The sequence below is a fragment of the Geotrypetes seraphini genome, chromosome 6 (assembly GCF_902459505.1).
Source record: "Geotrypetes seraphini chromosome 6, aGeoSer1.1, whole genome shotgun sequence".
In the NCBI taxonomy this organism is placed as follows: domain Eukaryota; kingdom Metazoa; phylum Chordata; class Amphibia; order Gymnophiona; family Dermophiidae; genus Geotrypetes; species Geotrypetes seraphini.
Window position 1 is genome coordinate 68,471,632 of NC_047089.1, and position 25,029 is coordinate 68,496,660.

At 42.5% G+C, this 25,029-nt stretch overlaps 1 protein-coding gene across 4 annotated transcripts in view; it reads right to left on the reverse strand.

Moving 5' to 3' along the window:
* Nucleotides 1-25,029, reverse strand: part of AKAP11 (A-kinase anchoring protein 11) — an 83,490-nt gene that overhangs the window by 34,757 nt on the left and 23,704 nt on the right. For all 4 annotated transcript variants that reach the window (XM_033949835.1, XM_033949833.1, XM_033949834.1 and 1 more), the window contains exons 7-8: nucleotides 18,052-22,708; nucleotides 11,060-11,212 (exon numbers count right to left, since the gene is read on the reverse strand). In XM_033949835.1, coding sequence (XP_033805726.1) covers nucleotides 11,060-11,212; nucleotides 18,052-22,708 — 4,810 coding nt within the window. The remainder of the gene's footprint in view (nucleotides 1-11,059; nucleotides 11,213-18,051; nucleotides 22,709-25,029) is intronic.

Below are 25,029 nucleotides of genomic sequence, written 5' to 3' on the forward strand. Positions count from 1 at the left end.
TTTCCCCCGAAAGCAGCTAACAGAGGTGAATCATTAAAGTCAGAAGTAAAATAAAAAAATGTTTTAGACTATGGCCTGCTGTGGCTATTTAGTCACAAGAACACTGGTTTAAGTTCAGTTTGTTAGATCATTTAATACACAGCCATGAAAGCCGTTTACATAAAGAAACATCAATCAAGAGGGAATAAAATTGAGCAGGTCTCTGGAGATAACAGAAGTTGCGAGATTGTAACACGTGCTGGAGTGTAGAAAAGCCTTGCTCTCTACCAGGAAGGCCTTCCAGGAATGACATTATTAAAGGGAGCTACTTAGTGCTGTTATCTGTGTGCTGCTGGGTCTTATAAAACTGTCATACATACAGGCATATGCCTAAGGGGGAGTGACCAAAGGGAAATACTTGTTTGGAACACCCAAGGAGCAGTTAAAGATCGTTAGGTTCAAGTCTCACTGGTTTGGTGACTGTTCAACTACCTGGTTTTTAGGGGAGGGGGGGTTCTTGGTCACTGTCCAAATGGGCAAACAGAAAAACAAACTGAAGCAAAAGATATCCTTTTCTCTATGAATAGTTGAAACTGAACTTAATTTGTTGTCATACTATTAAGGCTAATGTAAGTGGGCAACTTGTCAAACAAAGCAAATAAGGAAAACATGTGCTTAGTACAGTTTAAAACAATTCACAGGATCTAATACGTTCTCCTTCATGGAAAATTCTCAGCAGTCTAAAAGACATCTATTTTTAAGGTGACTTAATCCTGCAAAAAAATATAAAATTTGACAGGGTTTTGTATTTCCTTAGTCATTTAGGCCCAGATTTTCTAAATCTGTTGTTGGCAGCCATCTTAAAGGCAACTATGGATCATGTGTCAATCATGCAACAGTGTTTAGAAAATTGCACCTCCGGCAAAGGTAGGTGCCGGAAATGTAGGCCAGTTTCTTCAAGGCCTATATTTCCAGCGTTTACCTTTGACATGAATCGCTCCTCCAGTCACCTACTGGCACCTAACACCACTTCTGATGTTAGTCACACCTACAGCGGCGTTAGGTGCCTCCAGAGGTGTGATTCTGTTGCAGATAGGTACCTTAAAATTTTCTTTTAAGTACCATTTTAAATGGCATTTTGGACTTAAGGTGCCATTTGAGATTATAGAGCTCATCATCAAAACTTAAACATATCTAAAAACCCGCACAAGTCGGCACTTGGACGACTTAAGACAGGTCATCCAAGTGCTGATAATCAAACTGACTTTCTGGACATATCCAGGGACTTTTTAGGTCTCTGAATCCTGCAGTGTGCCCACAGCTAAAAGGGGCATATCTGGAGAAGTAGTTAGGGCGGTATTTGGCCGGTATGTGGGCCGACCTAGATTTAGTTGTCCTGCAGGGATAATCGAATGTTTTATGAGGCTTCCTGGACAAAATTTATACTTGTGAGAGTTAGATGATGTAAAAGCAGATATAAATACCAAAAAGGAATCCAAAGTGACCCGATAACCACTGCAGAGACAACAAAGACACACACACACACTCCTCCAGTGATCACTGACCCCCTCACACTGCCACAAATATCAGAATAAAAATGTAGATACCTGTCTCCGAACATCAGCATCTACTATAGGAAAGCCTTGGAGAGCTGCATACAGGTGTCTTAAGTAGATTGGGGGGGTGGACCAGTGAACCATAGAGAGGAGGACCCAGGCCCATAAGTCACTCTAACCACTACATTCATGGTGGAAAATGTGAGCCCACTAAATGCCCCCAAACCCTACTATACTGCCATATAGGTGGCACTTGCAGCCTTAAGGGCTATTGGGTTGTAGACATGTGGGTATAGTGGGTTTTGGGAGGGTTCACCATATCCTATAAGGGAGTTCTGGTGAGATATTTATGTGGTACCCTTTTTGTGAAGTTCACAGGAGTCAAACTTTGCTAATTAGAACTAGAAAATAGATGAACACACATAGTTAGCTCGTAAATCTGAGATGGCAATTTAGTTTCTGTTTCTATTTATTCAAGGGCCCTTTTACTAAAGGTACTTAAAGCCCTAACTTTTGCTTAATGTGCCTAAAAAGGCACATATATTAACTAAAAATGTAATATTTTTGTTTGCATGCACCAAGCATGCATGATCTATTTTTTTGATTTATTTTTTGAAGGCAGTGTGTCATGGGTGAAGAATGGGCATGGGTATGTTAACCAGCTAATGTGCTGACTTTAGCATCCATAACCCGGGAGCCTTTCACATTTCCTAAAAAGCAGGCAGTAAAGGCTCCCTTATTAATTTTTTTTCCGTTGCTTTGCTCCAATATCAATATCGGCATAGGGTCTGGAAAAAAAAATTGAAAAAGGGCTATTTTATATAAATATGCTAGAAGTGGACTTTAATGCACAGGAAAGTCCCACATTAGGATATGCTAACCCATTTCTTAGTATAGCTTACTATGAGAGTCCCCCTCCCTCCCTCCCCAGTTATTAATGAAAAGAGATTAGGTTCCTAATAACTTTTCTAGTAGAAAAGTGTATCATTCTGTACAGTAGGGTATTCTCCCCATGCTTGCATGTCATGCAGAAGGAATCCATTCCAGGTTTTTAACTCCTCCTCCTTTTCCAGAGGGCTCTGCTTCCCCCATCAGTTTGTACCAAAGCAGGCGATAGATCTATATAGGAACACATAAGAAGGATGGGTACGGGGAAACTTCCCAAATTACAGATCTGTTCGGCTCTGAAAGTATAACACAAAAAAAAAAAAACTAAGAAAAACTACAGACAAACGTACCAGAAAAACTACAGACAAACGTAACAGGATGCAGGCTATATTTATTATACCAAAAAGTTTTGAGTGCGATAAATATCACCACCTTTGATCAAACCAAAGGACCCGACACGGTCCGTGTTTCGATTAACATTCTAATTGAATAATTGAAATATCGAAATAGCCATACCAATCAGAAACATTAAAGGAGCTCAAACATTCCCCCAATGTGTTATAGCAATAAATTATTCTTTATACCTTTGAGATTTGACTGGCATCAAAATCAAAGTCTAGACCTGAACTTCATGACTGAGACATTAGGCAGGCAGAAAAAATATAGACAGAGCAGGGTTCCAGAATGATACACCTATCTATAAGAAAAGATATTAGCACAGTAAGAACATAATTTATTTTTTCAGTGCAATACGTATGTCATTCTGGACAAAAGCAGGAATCTAGGTTGGGACTTCTGTGCTTGCTCATAACACTGAAGACCCAAAGACGATGTCCTCCCGTCTGCAGAACTTGGAGAACGTATGCAGTATGGAAAAAGGTCACTGCCCTACAAATTTCCCTGGGCCAAGCCTCTTGTGGAACATGCTTTCAATGAAACCGTCGATTGCTTGCCACAGATAATATATGTTGATGAGATGGCCATCCGTATCCATCTTGAGACAGTAGCCTTAGAAGCTGGTCTACTGTGTCTAGCCTGACGGGTGAGCACAAATAGATGGTCCGACAGTTGGAATTTATAGGTGAACACCAGATAAAACTTAGGACTCCTCTCCTCACATCCAGTCTTTCCAAAATCTGGTCCTTTTTCTTAGTCCCTGTGGTCTGGAACGCTGGCAATCTTACCTCTTGATTGATACGAAATACCAGAATGACTTTTGGCAAAAAGGGCATGACCATGCGCAAGGAACCTTCTACCTCCATGATTTTGACAAAGGACTCCCTGCTGTGCGCAAGGAAACTTCTAACTCCATGATTTTGACAAAGGACTCCCTGCCCTACTGGACCTGCAGCTCAGAGACTCGTTTTGCTGACTTAATGGTCACAAGGAAAACAGTCTTGATGGCAAGATCCAACAAGGATGCCTCTTGAATAAGCTCAAAAGAAGCCTGACCAAATCCATCCAAACCACGATAAAGTTCCATTACAGAAACTGTTATTTTACCAGTAGTCTGAGCTTTAGTGCCCCCTTTAGGAATCTAGCTACGTTCGGATGAAAAGTCAGGGGAGCTATGCGCCCACACATTCTGAAGCCCTAGAGGACTGCCACTTGGACCTTGAGTGATGACATCGCAGAACCTTTTTTAAAAATACCTACTTATTATATTTTCCAATATGTACAGTGGAACAGCCATTTTAGAAACATACAAGTGGATAAAATGTACAGCACAAACCCAACAGCAACAAGTGGAAGTAGCAATATTACCACTTCTACTTGTTAAATGGTGCCACTTCCATACGTAGCTGTTCCATTTTACAAACCTAAAAGTTCTACCAATTAAGTAGTGACACTGTAATTTTAATTTGGTTTTATTCTGGCGATTAAGGAAGAGATTAAGGAAAATGTCTCCTTTTCATCCCTTGTGTAAAATGCTGGCTGAGAGAAGCACTTTTTAAAAATCTGTACATGGCTCCGAGCTGGTGTAAAACCAAAAAGGGATATTTTTCCCAATAACAGTATATTTCCTTTGTGAGATGGACAATACTTGTGTAAATTTTTAGCCCCACCCAAACCATACCCCCTTTAAATCACAATGCGGTGTGAATTGCCATGTGCAGTTTTATGATATCACTATTCACACATATATGCAATCTACATGTTTATAAAATAGAGACCAATGTGTGGGGCAGAATACCAAATGTTAACAACCAAAACAAATCTGAACTCTTGAAATCTAGTAGATAAGAGGCAGTAAATATAAAAGGCAATTTGCAGAGCTGGCTCAGTGGCTCAGATGGTAATTGTTATGCCCTATCAAGTGCAAGATTCCCATTTGAATTCCTGCATCAGCCATCGTTGGGAACGATGTAAAACTATGGACAATACCAAAAGAGCAATGCTTGATAGCTGATTAGAGGCTCATGACTACCAGGCTCCATAAAAAGCCAACTATCCTTTAGCCCAGAATCATAAACATAATGGCCCTGCCCAGTTTGAGAATCTGTGCAAGGCAGGAGCAGTATATAAAAATATGGAAAATTAATCCCCACCCTATTGTTAACACTAGTCCACCAGGAAGTTATAAGACCTGGAAAGGCATTTTCAGTGAGTAGATGTGGAAGAGGGAGGGTCCTGGGGGAAATGTCCTTAGTGAGGAAGGGGACCCTTTAAAAAAAAGAGTTCCTAGAGGAAAGAATAATGCAGCTTAAGAGGTTGATTGAATGTTGCATTATTATTTTACTGCAGGAGTCATTAGCCTGTGATAGTGTGTGTTACCACAGGTTTAAGGTTTCCTGCAGTATGTTAAGGTGCAGTAAAAGACCAACTTCTACCTTAACTCCCTTCTTCCCAGGCAAGAACACTTTTTCAAATCAGTGCTCAAGCTTGACGACAGAATACTATACTACTCTTGAAATCTAGTTTAAGATGGTTAAAACTTTGAAACCAAAAGTAGAAACTTCTATACAAAAAAGGCAGCAAATAAATGATAAACATTTTAAAATTAAAAATGTAACTAAAATCACATGAGTTAAGAGGTTTACATAGGTTTTGCTTTCATAATTTAAAAAGCTTATTTTACCTCAGAAGATGCTGTCCTAAGTCTGTTATAAGATATGGTCACACTTGATTGGCTTTGAATTACATAATGACTATACTGTAAGATTTTTTATATTAGCATGTCATATAGGCTATCAATGCAAGAGGAAGACATATTATAGAACCTTGCGGAAAATTCTTCCACCATCCTATGATTCATGGCTGAACCCTAATAACTAACTGGATAACACAGTTATAAATTAGTACTGGATGTCAGGAGTAAAAGATTAATTGATGGCTAAAAAATTAATTCCTCTAAAAGCTTAGAAGAAAGTCAAACTAGAGGAAAACTAAACATCGCTACATATCCTCTGTTTAATTATGGCCCAGTTTTAATCAAGACAATTCTCTTAATCTTAGTCTATGAAAAAAAAATATCTGTCATAAAGAAAGTCCTCAGAGACAGAACTGTGGGGGAGAGGGTAGGGCATCATCATCATTTGTCAGCTTATAAGCAGAAATTAACCACAAGAGATATGATGGTACAGGAGAGGAAATGGAAAGTTCTATTGCTGATGTTATTCAGCTTTACAGTTTAGTCTCTAAATCATTTACTGAGCATGACACAGGCACCCTCTACTGTTCAAATCCATATTACCACCAACAAAAAACAAAACATGCATACACTTCCCCCTCCGAATCCGCGGTTTCAACATCCACGGATTCGGTTATTCACAATTTTAAATCAAAAAACCCCTTTAAAATTTTTCGGGCTATTTTAAGCCCTGTAAGCCCACACCCCCTCTTAAGCCTTACCTGGTGGTCTAGCGGGTTTTCGGGGCAGAAGCGATCTTCCCACGCTCCTGCCCCATGCAGATTGCTCATAGGAAATGGCTCGAGAGACTACGGGAGCTCAAGGCAGCCATTTCCTGTGAGCAATCTGTATGGGCAGGAGTGTGGGAAGATCCCTGAAAACCCGCTAGACCATCAGGTAAGGCTTAAGGGGGGGGGGCTTACAGGGCTTAAAATAGCCAGGGGGAAGTGGGGGTTAGGGGCAGAACCGGCCTGAATATTATTTGTGGGTTTTTTTAATATTCGTGGGCCGGCTCTGCCCCTAACCCCCGTGGATACAGTGGGAGAAGTGTATATATTTCCTAAGAGTAACTGTGGGAGTATATTGCAGTACAGTGGTGCCTCACACAACGAACTTAATTGGTTCCAGGAGCAAGTTTGTTATGTGAAACGTTCGTTATGTGAAACGCGTTTTCCCATAGGAATACATGTAAAAAAAAATAATTCGTTCTGCAGCATAAAATATGCTAAGATGACATAAAAAAGATAAATTTTTTGTTATTATTTTTATTTAGATACATCTAAAAACATACATCTCCCTGTCCTTTTACTTCCACTATCTTCCTATCCCATCTCTATTCCCTTTTGTCCCTCTCCCCATGATCAATCATCTCACCACCTCTCTCTGCCCTCACCCTCAGGGTTCAAGATTGCTTCCACTCTTTTCCCTGTTGTTCTCTCTGCCTGTCACCCTATGATTTAGCATCCCTTCTGCCCTTGTCCAATATTTCCCCTTCTCTCCCTCCCTCTCATCCCCTGCTCCAACATGTGCTTTCAGCGGCCTTCTCCCCCCTTAAGCGTCTTTTCTTCTCCACTCCACCTTTCCTCCCTCCCTGCCTCCACCTTTGTGGCGCTTTTGCACCCGACCGACAACAGAACAGGCCCGGTCGGACAAATCTCCCTGTCCTGTAGCCGCGAATCTAAATTACCTTCTTACAGCAGCTGGATTATTGAAGCTGCTGTAAGAGGTAATTTAGATTCGCGGCTACAGGGCAGGGAGGTTTGTCGGCCGGGCCTGTTGTCGGTCGATCGGGGGACCTGACCAGCTGTGCACATTCTTCGGGGCGGACCGCCCCCTCCCCCCTCTTTCGTTCGCCATTGCCTTCTTCCTACCTGCCCTGCCGCAGCCGCACACAGCCGACCGGAAGTCTTCCTGATGTCAGCGATGACGTCGGAGGAAGGGAGGGCTTTGCTTAAGCCCTCCCTCCGACGTCAGCGCTGACATCGGGAAGATTTCCGTTCGGCTGTGTGCTGCGACAGGGCAGGTAAGGAGAAGGAGACTACCCTCGACCAACCCCGCTGCGATCCAACCCCGCAGGAACCCCGGAAGGATGCAGCTCGGGCGACTGTTGTGTGAAACGAAGTACGTTATACGGATCACGACATAAAGTTCGTTGTGCGCAGCGTCCGCTGTGCGAGGCGGCCGTTATGCGAGGCACCACTGTATAGCAATATACAAATTTTTTTTTTCTTTTTTTTAATGACGATTTTACAAAAATAAAAAACAAATTGCTAGAGTTTGTTGGCAACTTCTGTGCTCTATTCACAGATTGCTATTTACTACATATAGGAGCAGCTCATGCAAAACAGTGAGCAAACAGAAGTTTTTCCAACCAATCAGAAAATTTTCAGGCTGAGTGCTATGGGAGCTGCAAAAGCATGCAACTGGTGCTTATATAAAAATATGTATAAGGGCAACTCCCATCTACGCCCACTCTAAGGCTGTGATCCATGGTCTCTTCCAAATCCCATAAGGCCTTGATCTGCCACTGAGAATCATGTCTCTACTGCTGTCTCCTCATCCCACCTGCCATGCTTCCTTTAGCTATCTGCTCTGGGAATTTTCTTGCTAGGTTCATGCAGATAGTCCACTCGCATGATCTCTGCCACCTACTGCATATTCCCTGCCCAATATAAGTTAAAGACCAGGGGCTTGATTTAATGCATTCTCATGTACCCCATCATTTCATTTACTTTTAATTCCAGTGATCTTTTTACCCTCCCTATATGTCTCCCTCCTTTCTTGAATGTTTCTGTTCTTCTCTGTATCTTACCTCTTCTCTGTCCTCTCCCACTGCCACTTGTTCATTTTCCTCATCTCTCTGCTTTTATCTCATTTGATCTTTCCCATTCTGTTTCTATACCTCTCCTTTCCTTTATCTGTATTTCTTTCCCCCTCCATGCATCTCCTCTATATCTCTGCTCTTGAAACACCGCTTTGAAATGCCAAAGCCACAAAAAGGCAGCATACAAATCCCCATTCCCCATCTCTGTCTTAGCCTTCTAGATTCTCAACTGTTCCCTCTCGTCTTTAACCTTGTGTCTCTACCCTCTAATGCATTCTTCCCTGAATCTCTCTTGTTCTTCTCTCTGTCATCCCTCCCTGTATCTCTAGTCTGAAACTGCTCTTTTCTATCGTTAGATGTAGTCTTGTTCTGTGTGCTTGGTCAAACAGCTTGTAGCAAGCTTTTTAAGGTGGCACTAAGACAGGCTGGTGTTGTGACTATGAAAATACAGTGCTCCCCCGGTCATTCGTGGTCGGCAATTCGCGGTCCCAGTCATTCGCGATATTTTCCGACTGCGAATGACCGGGCAGTCAGAGCGCCGACGAGTGAAGGAAATCACTCGCAGTATGCTCTGCCTACCTCTTCCTGCACTAAATTTGGGCCTCATCAATCAGGAGCTGTGTGTCAAAGCAGCTCCTGATTGGTGAGGCCCGACTTTAGTGCAGGAAGAGGCAGTCGGACCATACCGTGAGTAATTACCTTCACTTGCAGGTGCTCCGGCTGTTCTCTCCTGTCTTCCACACTAAAAAAAACATATTCATGGTTTTTCAAGATTCGCGGGGGTTCCTGAAACGGAACCCTCGCAAATATTGGGGGGGGGAGTACTGTACATAGATTGAAGAGCGGGGGTGGGGTGAAGAGTAGGAGGTTGTATTTTTTTTTTTTTTTTAATACGAGGGCGTTCAATAATTTATCTACCTGAGTATGAAAGAAAATAGCAAACGTGTTGAAACAAGTCTGTGCATGTTGTGACATGTCTCAAGGTTACTCATGCACAGCTGCAGCTCAGTGCAAGTCTAACATTCCAACAGATAGGATGTCAGGAGAATCCTCATGCAAATCAAGTAAGAAATTGCTAAATTTAGAGCAGTGATAAAATTTCTCACAAAAGAAGGGGAAAAGCCAAAGGAGATCCATGAATGCAGAATGATTACAGTTTATAGTGAATCTGTCCCATCATCCTACAAAGTAAAATTTTGCAGCAAATAGTTTAAGTGGGGTAGAGTCTATTGAAGATGACCCAAGACACTGGACTTGCACAGAAATGTGCAAGAAAGTCAAGGATTTAATTTTGTCAGACAGACAAATTAAGGTTTCCCAAACAGCTGAAGAAATGGGCATATCGGCAGGTACAGTTTAGAAAATAATTCATGAAAAGTTGGGCATGTCCAAGGTTAGTGCAAAATGGATTCCAAGAATGCTGATGCTATGTGTGAAGACTACAAGGCTCCAGTGCTGTCATGAGAATTTGGAGATGCTCTGTGAAGACCAAGTAAATTTCTTTCATCTTTTGATAACTGAAGATGAGACCTTGGTCTATCACAGAGATCCTGAGTCCAAAATGGAGTCAATGCAGTGGAAGCACAAGTCATCCCCACTTCAAAAAACATTCAAGACAGAAAATCTGCAGGCAAAGTCATGGCAACTGTCTTCTGGGACAATGAAGGACTTTTGCTTCTGGAGTTTATGCCACACAAGACAATCATAAAGAGGGAAAGTTATGCTAACAAAAATGATCGCTTTTGTGGGAGTCAATCAAGGAGAAAAGACGAGGAAAACTCACAGTAGGTTTGCTTCTTCTTCATGACAATGCCCATTTCACGACAATTACAGGCTGCCATCCAAGAAAGCGGGTTTCAACAGCTGAACCATCCACCCTACAGTCCTGACCTGGCTCCTTCAGATTATTTCCTTTCCTGAGTTTTGAAGAAATCTCTCCATAGATAGTGATTTTCAAGTGATTAAGACGTCAAGGAAACTGTGACGTCCTGGTTTGAAGGTCAAACAGAAGAATTATTTTCCAATGGGTTAAATCATTGCAGGAAAAGTGGATAAAGTGTATGGAGCTATCAGGAGACTATATTGACAATAAAACAAAATTTTTTTATTTCTTTTCTTTCCTACTGAGGTAGATAAATTAGTGAACACCTTCGTAATAAAGTATCACGTAATCGGCAGGGAGTTCCACCTTCTACTCCAGCTGCAATGGTAAAATGGAAGCAAACTATGAAAGATTCTGTTAGTGATCTGACAGAAAAACCACCACTGTAAATGGATATATTACTAATTGTATCATCTAGTTTATCAGGTCAGCTCCACAGTTCCCGTAAGCAGTTTTTTCAGTATAGCTTCTTCTGTGGCTCAAAAACATTAGGGAAGCTAAGCTATCTTTCATTATAAATTGCTGAAGCGAAACTCCCTTCTCACTCTCCTTTGCAGGGAAACTGCTTTTTTCTTTATTTTCTGTTTGAAAGGGAACTGTATTCTCCCTTACTTCTACTCTTGCATGAAAGGTAAATGCACAGTAATGCCCATTTTTCTAACAAGCAGAGGTGTCTACACATCTCTGTTTTTTCCCAATGTAAAACAATTCAAGTAGCTTACTGTTAATTAGAAATACAGCCCACTAACTTCACTGTCAGATAAAATAGAAGCATGGAGAATTAGCATATTTTTAGTTACCTGTCACTAAGATGAAGAAAGCTGCTGCTTTCATCTGGATGCTCATCTTCAAAACTCAGATTAGACCAGCTGCCAGTGCTATCATCACCAAAACTTAAGTTCATCTGCTGGCTAACAGACTCAATGGGTAGAAATCCATCTTTTCCTACAGAGCTAAATAAGAGAGAACACAATTACTTTTTTTCTGAACAAGCTGCTATGTGCAGGAAATGTATTTGGAAGGCCTGATTTAATTTCAGTGTTTGCTGTAAAAACAAAAGACACAATTACGATGGCAAATTACGATGGCAAGTACCATTGTAAGTGGTACTATCTAAAACCAGTAGTTTCTGATATTGTTACAGAAGTGGCATCTTCGTATAATGGCATAAAGTTTGCCCCTTTCCTACAAATAGGGCCTGATTTTGTATAGGACGCTGGTCTTGGCAGCTGCCTAAGCGGCGCCCGAGAATCACACACTGGTGTCCTGTACAGAATCGCATCTGTGCTAATGGACAGATGCCTAACCCTGCCTAACCTGCCTGATTCTGTAACCGACGCCCAAGTCACAGGCACCAAAGAATCACGTTGCCATTGAGCTGATCACAGCAAGGGAATCCCCTTGCCACGATCAGCTAAGCGACTACAGGAGGGAAATGCCACCCCTGTGAACATCTTTGGCAGGACGGATGCCCAATCCCTCCTGCCACCACAACCCCCAACATCCCTGGCAGGAGTATTGCCTGCTCCCTCTTGCCGGCACCCCCCTCCTGAACACATGACCCCCTCCAAACCCCCATCCCAACACCACCCCAAACCCTGACCTCCCAGCCCCAAAGCCTACCTGGACCCCCCCCCTCCCCAGACCTTTTCCAGTAAGGCATCTGGGCCAACCAGAATCTTAGGCCTCCTTCCCAGTGCATCCTGGGATGCACTGGGAGTGGCCTAAAACTCCGACTGGCCAGATCCTTAAGCAACTCCCATGGGGCTTCTTGGAAGGAGGGTTGCCACAAGCCCCTTAGGGCGGCAATCTGCAACACTGGTCATAATGTCATCAAGGCTCTTACCTAAAAGCATCAGTCCCTTAAAAGAAAGCTTAATCTAGGTTGCCTTGGTGGCTGAGTCGCCCACCCACTGCCTGATCCAGAGCATTCTGCGAGCCGAGACAGCATAAGCTGACACCTTGCTCATGACCCTGATAAGGTGGTATAAGGCATCTATCAGAACTTCAAAAGGCACAGATTTCCTTTTCCCGTTCAATCACTGACAAAGATGTGTTGCACAAATGTTACAGCATATGTGCAGCGCCCGGTCCTTGTCCTGATCTCCAATTTTTCAGCCATAATAAAGGAAGAAAGAGTTCTTAACCTACAGCACTTTTGTAAGCAAGTAGCTTTACCACAAACACAGCAAGCTGTCTGCATTGTTCAAGCAAGTTCAGGGCATCTTTTTGGCTAAAGAGAAATGTGTCCCTTTGCAAAATCAAACACTGACCAGCAAAAGAGCACAGTACTACATGTAAATTCTATATAGGTCATTAAAAGTTAGGCACCTAAAAACTGGGTGCTAAGCTAGTATTCTATAACATCAGTTGTGTGCCAAATCAGTTATAAAATATTAGCGTAAATCCAGTTATGTGCCAAACTTTAGGCATGAACATTTATGCTATGGCTGTGGGAGGCATAAATGGTGGCACCTATGCCCATCCCACCTTTAGGCCCCCCTTTCATTTGTGTGTGAAAGAATTTTGGCACACTTAACAGAATCTTAACACTTAACACTATCTGCCATCGCATACAGTTCAAGATCTTATTGCTGACCTACAAGTGTGTTCCATTCTGCTGCCCCTCAATATCTCTCCTCGCTTCTCTCTCCTTATACACCTCCCAGAGAATTCTGTTCCTCAGATAAGTCGCTCTTAACGTTACCCTTCTCCTCCACTGCCAATTCCAGACTTCGGTCCTTTCATCTAGCTGCCGGAGTCTGTTGTAGGGGAAACACCCTCCAGGGTTTCAAGACTAAGCTGGACAAGTTCCTGCTAAACTGGGCCGTACGCAGGCGAGGCTGGACTCATTTTAGAGCACTGGTCTTTGACTTGGGGGCTGCCGCGTGAGCGGACTGCTGGGCAGGATGGACCATTGGTCTGACCCAGCAGCGGCAATTCTTATGCCCCTTCCCTTGTTTAAAAGCAGACTGAAAACCCACCTTTTTGAAACAGCTTTTAATCCTTAACCCTACTCCTCTGCCTTCCATCCCAGCCAGCTGATTAACCATTCCCCTTAACTGAATCCATGACATCTTGTTTGTCTGTCTTGCCTGTTTAGATTGTAAGCTCTTTGGAGCAGGGACTGTTTTCTTACTCTTTGTGACTCTGTACAGCGCTGTGTGTGTTTGGTAGCGCTATAGAAATTAGTGCTCGTTAATGCCAATTATTGGCATTCATCACTAATTATTTGCCAATTACATTACTTTACATGCAAAAATGACCCTTTTTAATAACTGTGTGCCCAAATGCTCATAAACAGACAGCCACTATTCCAGACACAGATTTACGCCTCATCAAAACACAATATCAAGATGTAAAGTCACTTAGGCAAATGGATACAAAAGCTATTTTGATATATTATAGCTATAGTCTGTTGTGCTCTGAGACCCTTTTGTTTGCCCAGCAATATTTTCTCTCTCTTACAATCAAGGAGTGCCTAATAATTTTTTCCTGTCTTTTTTCTAACTCTCATAACAATAAGGGCCAGATTCTCATATATTTTAGCGGCAGATTATCAAAATGGCTTACCGTGGTCTTTTCTGAGTTTTCTAGCACAGTGGTTCCCAACCCTGTCCTGGAGGACCATCAGGCCAATCGGGTATTCAGGACAGCCCTAATGAATATGCATGGAGCACATCTGCTTGCCTGTCACTTCCATTATATGCAAATTTCTCTCATGCATATTCATTAGGACTAGCCTGAAAACCCGACTGGCCTGCTGGTCCTCCAGGACAGGGTTGGGAACCACTGTTCTAGCAGTGGTTGCTCCACATTTGCGGCCTATTACTTTTTGATCAGCGCCTAAGCGCCGATTGGCTCATGCACCAACAGGAAAGTAATGTTTGATAGCTCAGCCCCCCCCCCAATTAAAATAAACAAACTGAAGATCGGCAGGAGAGATGCCTATTCTCTTCTGCCGAGTCGCACAATCACCCGACAGTGCTACACCCTCCCCCCACCAGTGGGAGAGATGCTCACTCTCTCTCAATTACCCAACCTCCACCAACACCCCCCCCTCCCGACTCTATCCCCTCATAGCAGGAGAGATGTCCACTCTCTCCTGCCACCAACCCCCCCCCAACTCCCCCTGTGCCCTTCCCTACCTTATTCAGGAAGTCTGGCCAGTGGACCAGTCTGGCAAGAGGCAGGCCTGCCTCTTACAAAATGATGGATCTTCCCTTTCCCAGTGTATCCTAGGATGCACCAGGAAGGGGACTAAGGCAAATTGGGTCAATCATAGCCTTAGGCCCTTCCCTGGTGCATCCTCGGATGCACCAGGAAGGGGAAAGTCTGCAATTTTGTAAGAGGCAGGCAAAACAGCGGGCCTACCGGCTGGAACAGGTAGCCATCCCTCCAGCCAGACTTCCTGAATAAGGAAAAAAGAACCAACAAAGGAGAACCAGGAAGAGCACAAAAGGCACCAGAAAGAATGTCATCGAGAGGTCAGGAAAGCAAAGAGAGAATATGAGGAAAGACTGGCAGGAGAAGCAAGAAACTTCAAACCCTTCTTCAAGTATGTCAAAGGGAAACAACCAGCCAGAGAGGAAGTGGGACCACTGGACGACGGAGACAGGAAAGGAGCGATAAAGGAGGAAAAAGAGATAGCTGACAGGTTAAACAAATTCTTCTCGTCAGTCTTCACCAGAGAGGACACATCCAATATCCCAGAACCCGAGGTGATTATAAACGGGGAACACGACGAAAAACTGGTACAACTAGAGGTAAGCAAAGAGGAGGTCCTCAGACAGATAGATAGACTGAAGAGCGACAAATCACCAGGCCCGGACGGCATCCACCCAAGGGTACTAAAAGAACTGAAAAACGAAATAGCAGAGACACTCCGCCAAATATGTAACCTCTCCCTAAAAACTGGAGAGATCCCAGAAGACTGGAAAATAGCAAATGTCACGCCCATCTTTAAGAAGGGATCAAGGGGTGACCCGGGAAACTACAGGCCTGTGAGCTTGACCTCGGTTCCGGGAAAGATGATGGAAGCAATGATAAAGGACACAATCTGCGAACACATAGAAAAAAATGGACAACTGAAGGCGAGCCAGCATGGCTTCTGCAAGGGAAGGTCATGCCTCACAAACTTGCTTTACTTCTTCGAGGGAATAAACAACCAGATAGATAAGGGGGAATCCATAGACATCATTTACCTTGACTTCCAAAAAGCCTTCGACAAGGTACCTCACGAACGGCTATTAAAAAAGCTGTGGAACCACGGGGTGCAAGGAGATATCTACCGATGGATCAAACACTGGTTGGCAGGCAGGAAACAGAGGGTTGGAATAAAGGGCCAATATTCAGACTGGCAATGGGTCACGAGCCGAGTTCCACAGGGGTCGGTGCTGGGACCTCTATTGTTTAATATATTTATTGATGATCTGGAGACCGGGACAAAATGTGAGGTTATCAAATTTGCTGATGACACCAAACTCTGCAGCAGGGTTAGGAACACAGAAGACTGTGAAAACCTGCAAAGGGACCTAACGAGACTGGTAGACTGGGCAAATAAGTGGCAAATGAGTTTTAACGTAGAGAAATGCAAAGTCATGCATGTAGGGAAAAAGAACCCGATGTTCAGCTACAAAATGGGGGGAACACAGCTAGGGGTGAGTAACCTTGAAAGGGATCTGGGAGTTATGGTTGACACATCACTGAAACCATCGGCACAGTGTGCGACAGCCTCAAAGAAAGCAAATAGAATGCTGGGCATCATCAAAAAAGGTATCACAACCAGGACAAAGGAAGTCATCATGCCGCTGTATCGCGCAATGGTGCGCCCGCACCTGGAGTACTGTGTTCAATACTGGTCGCCGTACCTCAAAAAGGATATGGCGGTACTCGAGGGAGTGCAGAGGAGGGCGACTAAACTGATAAAAGGTATGGAAAATTTCTCATACGCTGACAGGTTAAAAAAGCTGGGGCTGTTCTCCCTGGAGAAGAGGAGACTTAGAGGGGACATGATAGAAACTTTCAAAATCCTAAAGGGCATAGAGAAAGTGAATAAGAACAGATTCTTCAAACTGTGGGGAGCCACAAGCACTAGGGGTCACTCGGAGAAATTGAAAGGGGACAGGTTTAGAACAAATGCTAGGAAGTTCTTTTTCACCCAGAGGGTGGTGGACACATGGAACAAGCTTCCAGAGGAGGTGATAAGCCAGAACTCTGTACAGGGGTTCAAGAAAGGTTTGGATAGGTTCCTGGAGGATAAGGGGATAGAGGGGTACAGATAGAACTTGAGGTAGGTTATTGAATTGGTCAGTAACCACTTCACAGGTCGCGGACCTGATGGGCCGCCGCGGGAGCGGACCGCTGGGCAGGATGGACCTCTGGTCTGACCCAGTGGAGGCAACTTCTTATGTTCTTATGTTCTTATGTATGGAGGGGCGGTCAGTCAACAGCAGGAGAGAGTGGGCATTTCTCTCACTGTGGGGGGGGGGGCAACTGAGGGAGAGAGCGGGCAACTCTCCCAATACTAGAGGGTGTTGGGAGGTTGTGCAATGCAGCAGGAAAGTGGGCATCTCTCTTGCCGATCTTTGATTTGGGGTTTTTGTTTTATGTGGGTGTATTCTGCACATTTATTTATTTATTCATTCAATTTTCTATACCGTTCTCCCAGGAGAGCTCAGAATGGTTTACATGAGTTTATTCAGGTACTAAAGCATTTTTCCCTGTCTGTCCTGGTGGGCTCACAATCTATCTAGTGTACCTGGGGCAATGGGGGGATAAGTGACTTGCCCAGGATCACAAGGAGCAGTGTGGGTTTGAACCCACAACCCCAGGGTGCTGAGGCTATAGCTTTAACCACTGCGCCATTCTCCCCCAGCTACCACCAGTGACGCATCCCAAGTAAATTTAGCGAGCCTATGCTTCACGAACCTCATTTACATGTGCTATTTTTGGAGAATGACTTTTTTTTTTTAAATCGTTACAAGAACGGCTACGACATCAGCCCATCAGTTTTTACTGCAAAGTTTTGAGAATCTTCCCCTAAGTGAGAATAAGGCTAAGACAGCATGGGGCTAATTCTATAAGGACCTGCTAGTTTTAGGTAGAAAGAACATGCAGAATCCTCTCCCAGGTTTATCTGGCTAATAATGTTTTATAGACTTTTCTACCAGAAACATTTCTTTACCTATTTTAAAACCATCACCTTAACTGCATTCATCGGCAAAATGCCACAACTTAATTGCTTAATTATGCACCATGTGAAAACCCTCCACACTTTTTAGTTTATTAATTCTCTTTGATTCATTAGTAATCCATTTTTGTGTACTTTGGCTGTAACTACAGTTGTAGGACCTGTATTTTGTGAGAGGATCTTAGTGACCCTATAAACCACCAGGAAAGGTTATTATATTTACTAGAATATTATGTGGTAGAGATCAATGTGCTATTGTGAAATAACTTGTATAGAATATTCTTTTGTGCACTTGCTGTTCAATTTGAAAATGAATAAAGAACGTTAAAAAAAAAAATAATAAGTCCAGTCCTTGAGATCTACTGGTAGGCCAGGTTTTCAGGATATCCACAATGAGAGAGATTTGCATACCAAGAAGGCAGTGCAGGCAAAGCTCTCTCATGCATATTCATTGTGAATATCCAGAAAACCTGGCCTACCAGTAGACCTCGAGGACCGGACTTGGGCAGCCCTGATCTGAGTTTATAGACAAAACAGCATTAAGTTGTTATGTGGCAAAGTAAACCACAAACGAAAGAAAAAAAAAAAAGTCATACATACCTTATGTTAACAGCTTGGCCAATGTTTGTCATAGCTGATGTCATTATTTCTGTAGTAAGACTTTCAGCAAAGCTAATCCCATCTTGTCCAATGCCACTATCAGCAGCCAAGCTGGTATTGCTCAGTTCTCGCTCCACTTTCCCAATCGCTGCATTTACTAGCCTTTCGGCAAATACTGCCCTCTGCTCCAGATCAATGTGAATTTTGGGCATCTCAAAGTGAAATATTCTAGACTTTTGAGCAAGGCTGCCATGCTTTGACTTAGAAAGTTTCTTAAGTCTAGAGGAGGAGTCCTGCCCTGTCAGGTAGGGACACAAAGCTCCAGCAGAATATGGTTGGTCCTTTATGCTGCAATACCTGCATTCTGTCTCGGAAAGCCGTGATAACTTCTCAGCATACAAAAATCTATCTATACTTTTTCTTCTGTCAGTAGCTTGAAGATTAACAGTTTCAAAACTCATTTCTAAAGCGTCATCGACAACCTTTCTAGCATACTGCTCTATGGTTTGAATAAGACCCTCGTTGGGACTATATTCATTTAAACTGCCTGTGCTATGATACAGTTTATTTCTTTCAGATAAAGGGACAAGAGTTTTAGAAAATGTGGTCTTAACAATATCTCCAGCTACTTCAGTAAAGTTTGATTTCCGATACAGACAAGAATCTGTAAGGGATTTTGGTAGGCAAACTGCTGACATTTTAAATTTTCTCCTGACATCGCGTGTTATGGTGTGAGCAAGAGATTCTGCAAAATGAAACAGATCTCCACATTCCTCTCTGGATACACTGTTGTTCTCACAGGCTAGATCCTCACAGTGGTGAGCAATGCCACTCAAGATTTGCCTTTTGGCATCAATTTCTTGGTTGTTCTGTTTATTGAACAGCCTCAAAGTTTGATACTTGGCATTTCCTTGCGAGCACCTTACAGGAAATACTCTTTTATTGTAGTTCAGTTTGATTTTCCTGGCAGCTTGCTGCAGACCCGATTTTATAGATCTGTAAGCAAGCCTGCCAGCATATTGATCCATTATTAAATCACTATTAGCACCTTCTTTTTTCAGGACTCGAATAATGTGATCTGCATACTCTTCTGTCACACTCTCACAACTTGGGTATTTCGATATAAGGCCCGCTGTGCATAAACTCGAAGGTAAAGAAAGTACAGACAAGTCTACCTCTCTGGGCCACTGATCTGTCATTGCACAAAACCTCTCTTTTGGCCTACATTCTTTGCTTTTTTTTCTGAAATAAAAACAGTCAATGTGACCATTAACTTTTTTCAGCCTCAACAGTTTACAATGGCTCAGGTTTAACATTTTCTTAGCATCACTGATGACGTCCCCAGCCAAATCACCTGCATAATTCCACAGTGAATTTAGAGTTTCTTCTGAGATATTTTTCATACAAGTAGGATAGCCCCATCTCTCATTCAAGAATCTCAACACTGAATATTTCTCATCACTGTTTCCTAGTACAACTTTGTCATCTAAGTAGAAAGCAGCCATTTCAGTTGCCATTGTAATGATGCTGCTGGCTAAACGATCAGCATAGTTTACTGTTTTTTCAGACCTCTTAATTGCCTCACTTATTCTTCCAGAATGTTCTTCAGCTTTACTACTTTCAACTTCCTCAGAAAGAGACCTCATAAGCTTCAAAATAAATTCTTCTTTTGGGACTGAGTCATGCTCTGTGTCATACAAGCCTGTAACAGATGGAGTGTGAGGTGTGGAAGGTGGAGTGGCAGGGGCAAATTCCTTTGCTAATGCTCCCTTGAGTTTTTTTGTTAACTTCTTCAAATTCCACTCAGAGCTGACTGGATATGGTGTAGATGGAGGTGCATTAGGTACAACAGTAGAATTTGTGCCACTGGTGTTTGACTTATCTATTTGCAAAAAATCTCCACAGCTAAACATAGTGGAAGAAATGCCATTTATATGAGGATTCCAGTTCTCTTGGTCAAATGAAGCCATTTTAGTATTTTGGTAATCACTATTTTGTATAGGTTTATGTAAACATTTTACTGAATAGCTTGATGCATCAATAAATCCTTCTGCATTTAAACTCTTTAGATTCACATTTGAACCAAAAAGAGTATTTGAGCAAAGCATGTCTACTTCATGATTTTTACGTTCCTGGGCACAATCTCTTGCTGTCGTAAATGAATCCTGAGAAGAGGGCACTGGAAAGATGGAAAGCTTGAGTTGCATTTGTTGCTGCTGCTGCAAGGCTGAAGATACAGTATCCTGTTTTTCTGATTCTAGTTTATTAATTGCACCAGTTGGTTTTGTATTCCAGTTGATTGCAGAAGGATATAAATTCTCAACAGATATTACAGGCTGACATACATTGGGCAACTTTGATTTGGTTTCAGTAGTTGAACATTTTACAATACGTTTGGCCAAATGATCAGCGACGTGATTTTTTAATGCTCTCTCATCTAGAATCTGAGAATGAGGCACCGCTGGAGGTACTATTTTTCTAGTCAAACAATCTGCATATTCTTCTACTGTTTTTGTCACCTTGGATGACCTTATTACTTCATAAGCCTCACTTACAACAATATCCAACATTGTGCCAGAGTAATCTTTGAAGACTGCATGCTTGTTTGATTCTGTACTGTTATTCACACTAAAATCCTTGGTTTTTGGTTTATGAAAATATTGTTGACTATTTTCAACAATCTGCCTTTCAGAATTCAGATATATGTTTCTTAGAGAAGACTCTACTTCCTCGTTCTTTCTTACTACAAAATCTGGATTTTGCATGGAATTGTTACAAGTATTGAAGCTGTCAGCTAATGGATGAGTCCTTTGTGCTGTCTTCTGAACATGAAACATAGTCTGTGGTTGGCAAAGAACCCTTCCTGCTGGAGGCACTGGAATAGAACTAACAATACCAGTAGTAAAGAACAAAGCTTGCTGTATGGTACATTCTTTTTCCGATTCTTGTAGCAGATTTGGTGCTATTATCACTCTGTCTTGAAAATTGGAGAATGTGTTGGAGGTCTGAGTTGACTGCAACATATTTTCTGCACTCACATACTTTACGTTATCCACAGAAACGCTAATTGCTGCTTGTGTCGTAAATGTCACATCAGCCTGGGACAATTCAATAAATGCTTCCTGAATCACCGACTCCGACAAATCTTTAGCATATGATCGGACTACTGGGTCTCCATACTCAAAGCCCTGACACTGAGAAGTACTGGGGGTAGGTGGATGAGAAAACTGGCATACTTCCATAATCCCTTCAAAAACGAGCTCCTCAGCAAGGTCTGCAGCAAAGCGTGTGACTGTATTGGTGAATATTTGCTTCTTTACGTACTGCAACTCTCTAAGGGCACCCGACATGGCTTCACCCACCAAAAAATTAGCCAGGCCATTAATGGCATGTTGTTTCAGTAAGAATGCACGCCTCCTACCAATCTCATAAAAAGCCATCTGAAAAACTGATGAGGTCAACTTTGCAGCGAGGTGGCACAAGGCACTAGTGCACGAGGAAACGCCCTTTTGTAATTCTTTAAATGCACTGCCAAAACTTTTTTCAACTAGATCTGCAGCAAATTTCTGTATGCCGCTTTTAATCATTAGTGGTTTATGTTTGAACTTGGCCTTCCTGTCAGTTTCTTTGCCAAAAGACTTGCGTTTGAGTTTCACAGCTTTCGCCTCGTTTTTTGATGTAGCCTGCCCACGGCAGGAAATGTCTCCTTTATGCTTCTGTACAGATGTAGTCTGTGAATGAAGGACAGAATCAAGTATTTCAAAAGAAACACTATTTGCAAAACTATCTGAGAAAGTATTATAAAAAGTACAATCATTTTTCCTTATTCCTTCCTTGCAGGTATCTATTTGGTAGGCGTGGTCAGTGACACAGCTGCCCAAAGGGCTGAAAGCAGATGATCTAATGGGGCTGAATAAAGTTCCAGTGTCTTCATTAGATGATTTCACTGGTCGAGGGGAGTCTGTAACGTCACAGGCACTACTATATGGAGATTCTAATTTACGAGGAGTTGGTTTTCTTACATTAGCTGGCAGTGTGGGACAATCAAACTTAAAATTCGGAGGATTCATAGTAGTAGTTGAATATGGCTTCTCTTGTGCAAACTTTCTCTTTTGAGGTGGATTACCCAAGATGGGCTCCTTAATAAGCTTATAAGTACTATCTAGACAGAGTTCTATATCATCAAATTGGTCAAAACTATCAAAAAATTCACTTAATTCTGAATCAGAGTCTTCAATACCGTCTTTTACTACTGGAATATTAGGTAGTTCAAGCTTGGCCTTTAAGCTTTTTTGATAGCCCTCTTCATCTAAAAAAATGATAGGACTTGGGCTTGAACAATCAGATTCAGATGATTCAGCAGGAGAAGATGGAAACATTGTCTTGGGTATCATACACGATACTTGATCAGATGAACAGCAAGGCCTATAGAAACTTTTCTGTTTCCAGGAGTCAGAAATTAAAGTTGTGACTGAACTTTTCACAGAGGAAGAACATTTTTTAATTCCCATGATGCTGGTCACAGAAGCAGCAGATTTGGCAGATTTCTGACACAAGGAGCTCACAATAATCTTTGAGCCAGCATCTTCTGAACAATGATGCTGGATTGTCTGTGAAGCAGCATCACGCTGATTTCTTGATGTGCCACAGTTTGAACCTAAAAATAAAAAATAAATACAAGTAAATAGACTTTGATCCTTGTGGACTAAACAATCTTGGTTTGTAGACTATAACATGCAAATTAACCTGGTTCTTAGACCTGAATCATGTAAATATATTATGCACATTCACTGTAACTGTCCTATAAAACATATAGACAATTTTGGGAACCAGTGTTACAAAAAAGAGATTAGGTTCTTACCTTGCTAATATCTTTTCTAGTAGATAGCATGTTATTCTGGATGGACGGGTAATATTCCCATGCACATGAGCCATCTGAAGGAATCCAATCCAGCTTTTCAATCCCTCCTCCTTCACCAGAGGTTTCTGCTGCCCCCTTCAGTTTGTATCAAAGCAGGTGATAGCTCAATATAGAAACACATATGAAAGAGGAATACGGAGAAACGCCCTTAATTACAACTCTTTTCTGCTCTGAAAATATAACAAACATGTTAAAACATTGCCATTAAACAGGCAAAACATTAAAACAATCATGCCAAACAGAAACATTTATGGAGCTCAAGTATTATCCCAATGTGATACAGCAACAGATTATTCTTTATACCCTTAAGGTCTGACTGACATCCAAATTTCTGTGTGGACTTGAACTTTCTGATTGAGACAGTAGGCATGCGCAGGAGATAACCGACAAGGCGGGGCTCCAGAATGATACTTATCTACTAGAAAAGATATTACGAGCAAGATAAGAACCTAATCTCTTTTTCTAGTGCAATAGGTATGTCATTCTGGACAGATGGGACGTACAAAAGCAGTCTCAGAAACCTAGGGCGCAACCACTGCACTGGCTCATAACACTGAGGACACAAAGGCAGAGTCCTCTCTTGCCGCTACACCCACTCTACAGAACTTGGAAAATGTATGTACAGTGGACCAAGTCAATGCCCTAGAAATCTCCTCAGGAGAGGCCGCCCTAGCTTCCTCCCACAAAGAAGCCATGCTTCTAGTTGAATGCATCTTTACAGAGACTGGTGACTATTATTTTCCACAGACAATATATGCTGATGAAATGACCCTATGGATCTATCTGGAAATCATGGCCTCGGGAAGCCGCTGCACCACATCTAGCCTGACTAGTTAGCACATAAAGATGGTCAGATATCTTGAGGTCACTAATGAGCTCAGGCTATCACAGAAGCATCTTTCTCACATTCAACTTTTTCAGAATCTGGTCATTCTTCCTCAAACCTGTGGACTGGAATGCCGGCAACCTGACCTCCTGATTGACATGGAAAACCAAAACAACCTTCTGCAAAAAGGATGGAACTGTATGAAAAGAAAATCTGGCCTCTGTGAAAATTGAGGACAGGCTCTCTGCAAAAGCAAGCCTGTAGTTTCATGACTCTTCTTGCTGAGGTAATAGCCACAAGAAAAACCGTCTTGAGTGTTAGATCCATCAAGGATGCTTCCTTCAGTAGCTCGTAAAGAGTCTGACTGAGGCCTTGCAAAATCATGTTAAAAGTTCCACAATGGAAATGGGTGTTTTACCAGTGGCCTAAGCCTCAGTGTCCCCTTTAAGAATCTATGTCCAGAATAAATATCAATGAAGCTTTATGATTTTGAGCCCTGAAATAAGAGAGTCCCGCCACTTGGACTCTGAGGGACGCCAATGTAAGCCTCTCATCAATGCCAGCATGAAGGAAGGCTAACACTATGAAGATCGGAGCAGAGAAAGGCTCTGCCTTCTCTTTAATGCACCAGTACTGGAAAGTTTCTCATGCCTTAGCATAAGCAGAAACTACTATAGGCTTTTTGGCTCTGAGCAGAGTAGCAATAACCACCTCTGAATATCCCTTGCACGCTATGTGCTTAAGAGCCATAATGTGAGAGCAAAGCGATCCAGATATTCTATGACTACTGGTCCCTGAGAAAGAAGGTTCGGCTGTACTCGCAGTCCGACACTTGTGCCCCTCTGAAGACGCACTAGATTTGTGGGGACAATCTAGAGTCATGAGAATGACTGTTACTTGATGGCTTGCAATCCTGTGGAGGAGCTGGCCTATCATAGGCCACGGAGAAAACACATACAAGAGCTCACTCTTCAGTCATGGCTGGACCAGAGCGCCTGAACCTGCACTTCTGGGCTTGGATCTTCGACTGAAGAAATTGGTCCACCTTCTTGTTGTAGCCATCAGACTGAATGTTGGGTGGCCCCAGTGTCGAACAATGGATTGGAAGGATGCTGCAGACAGCATCCATTTCCTGGATCCAGTGCCTGTCTGCTGAGGAAAATCGGCTTGGACATCGACTACTCCTGTTACATGCACTGCTAAAAGCACCTGAAGATGAAACTCCACCCAC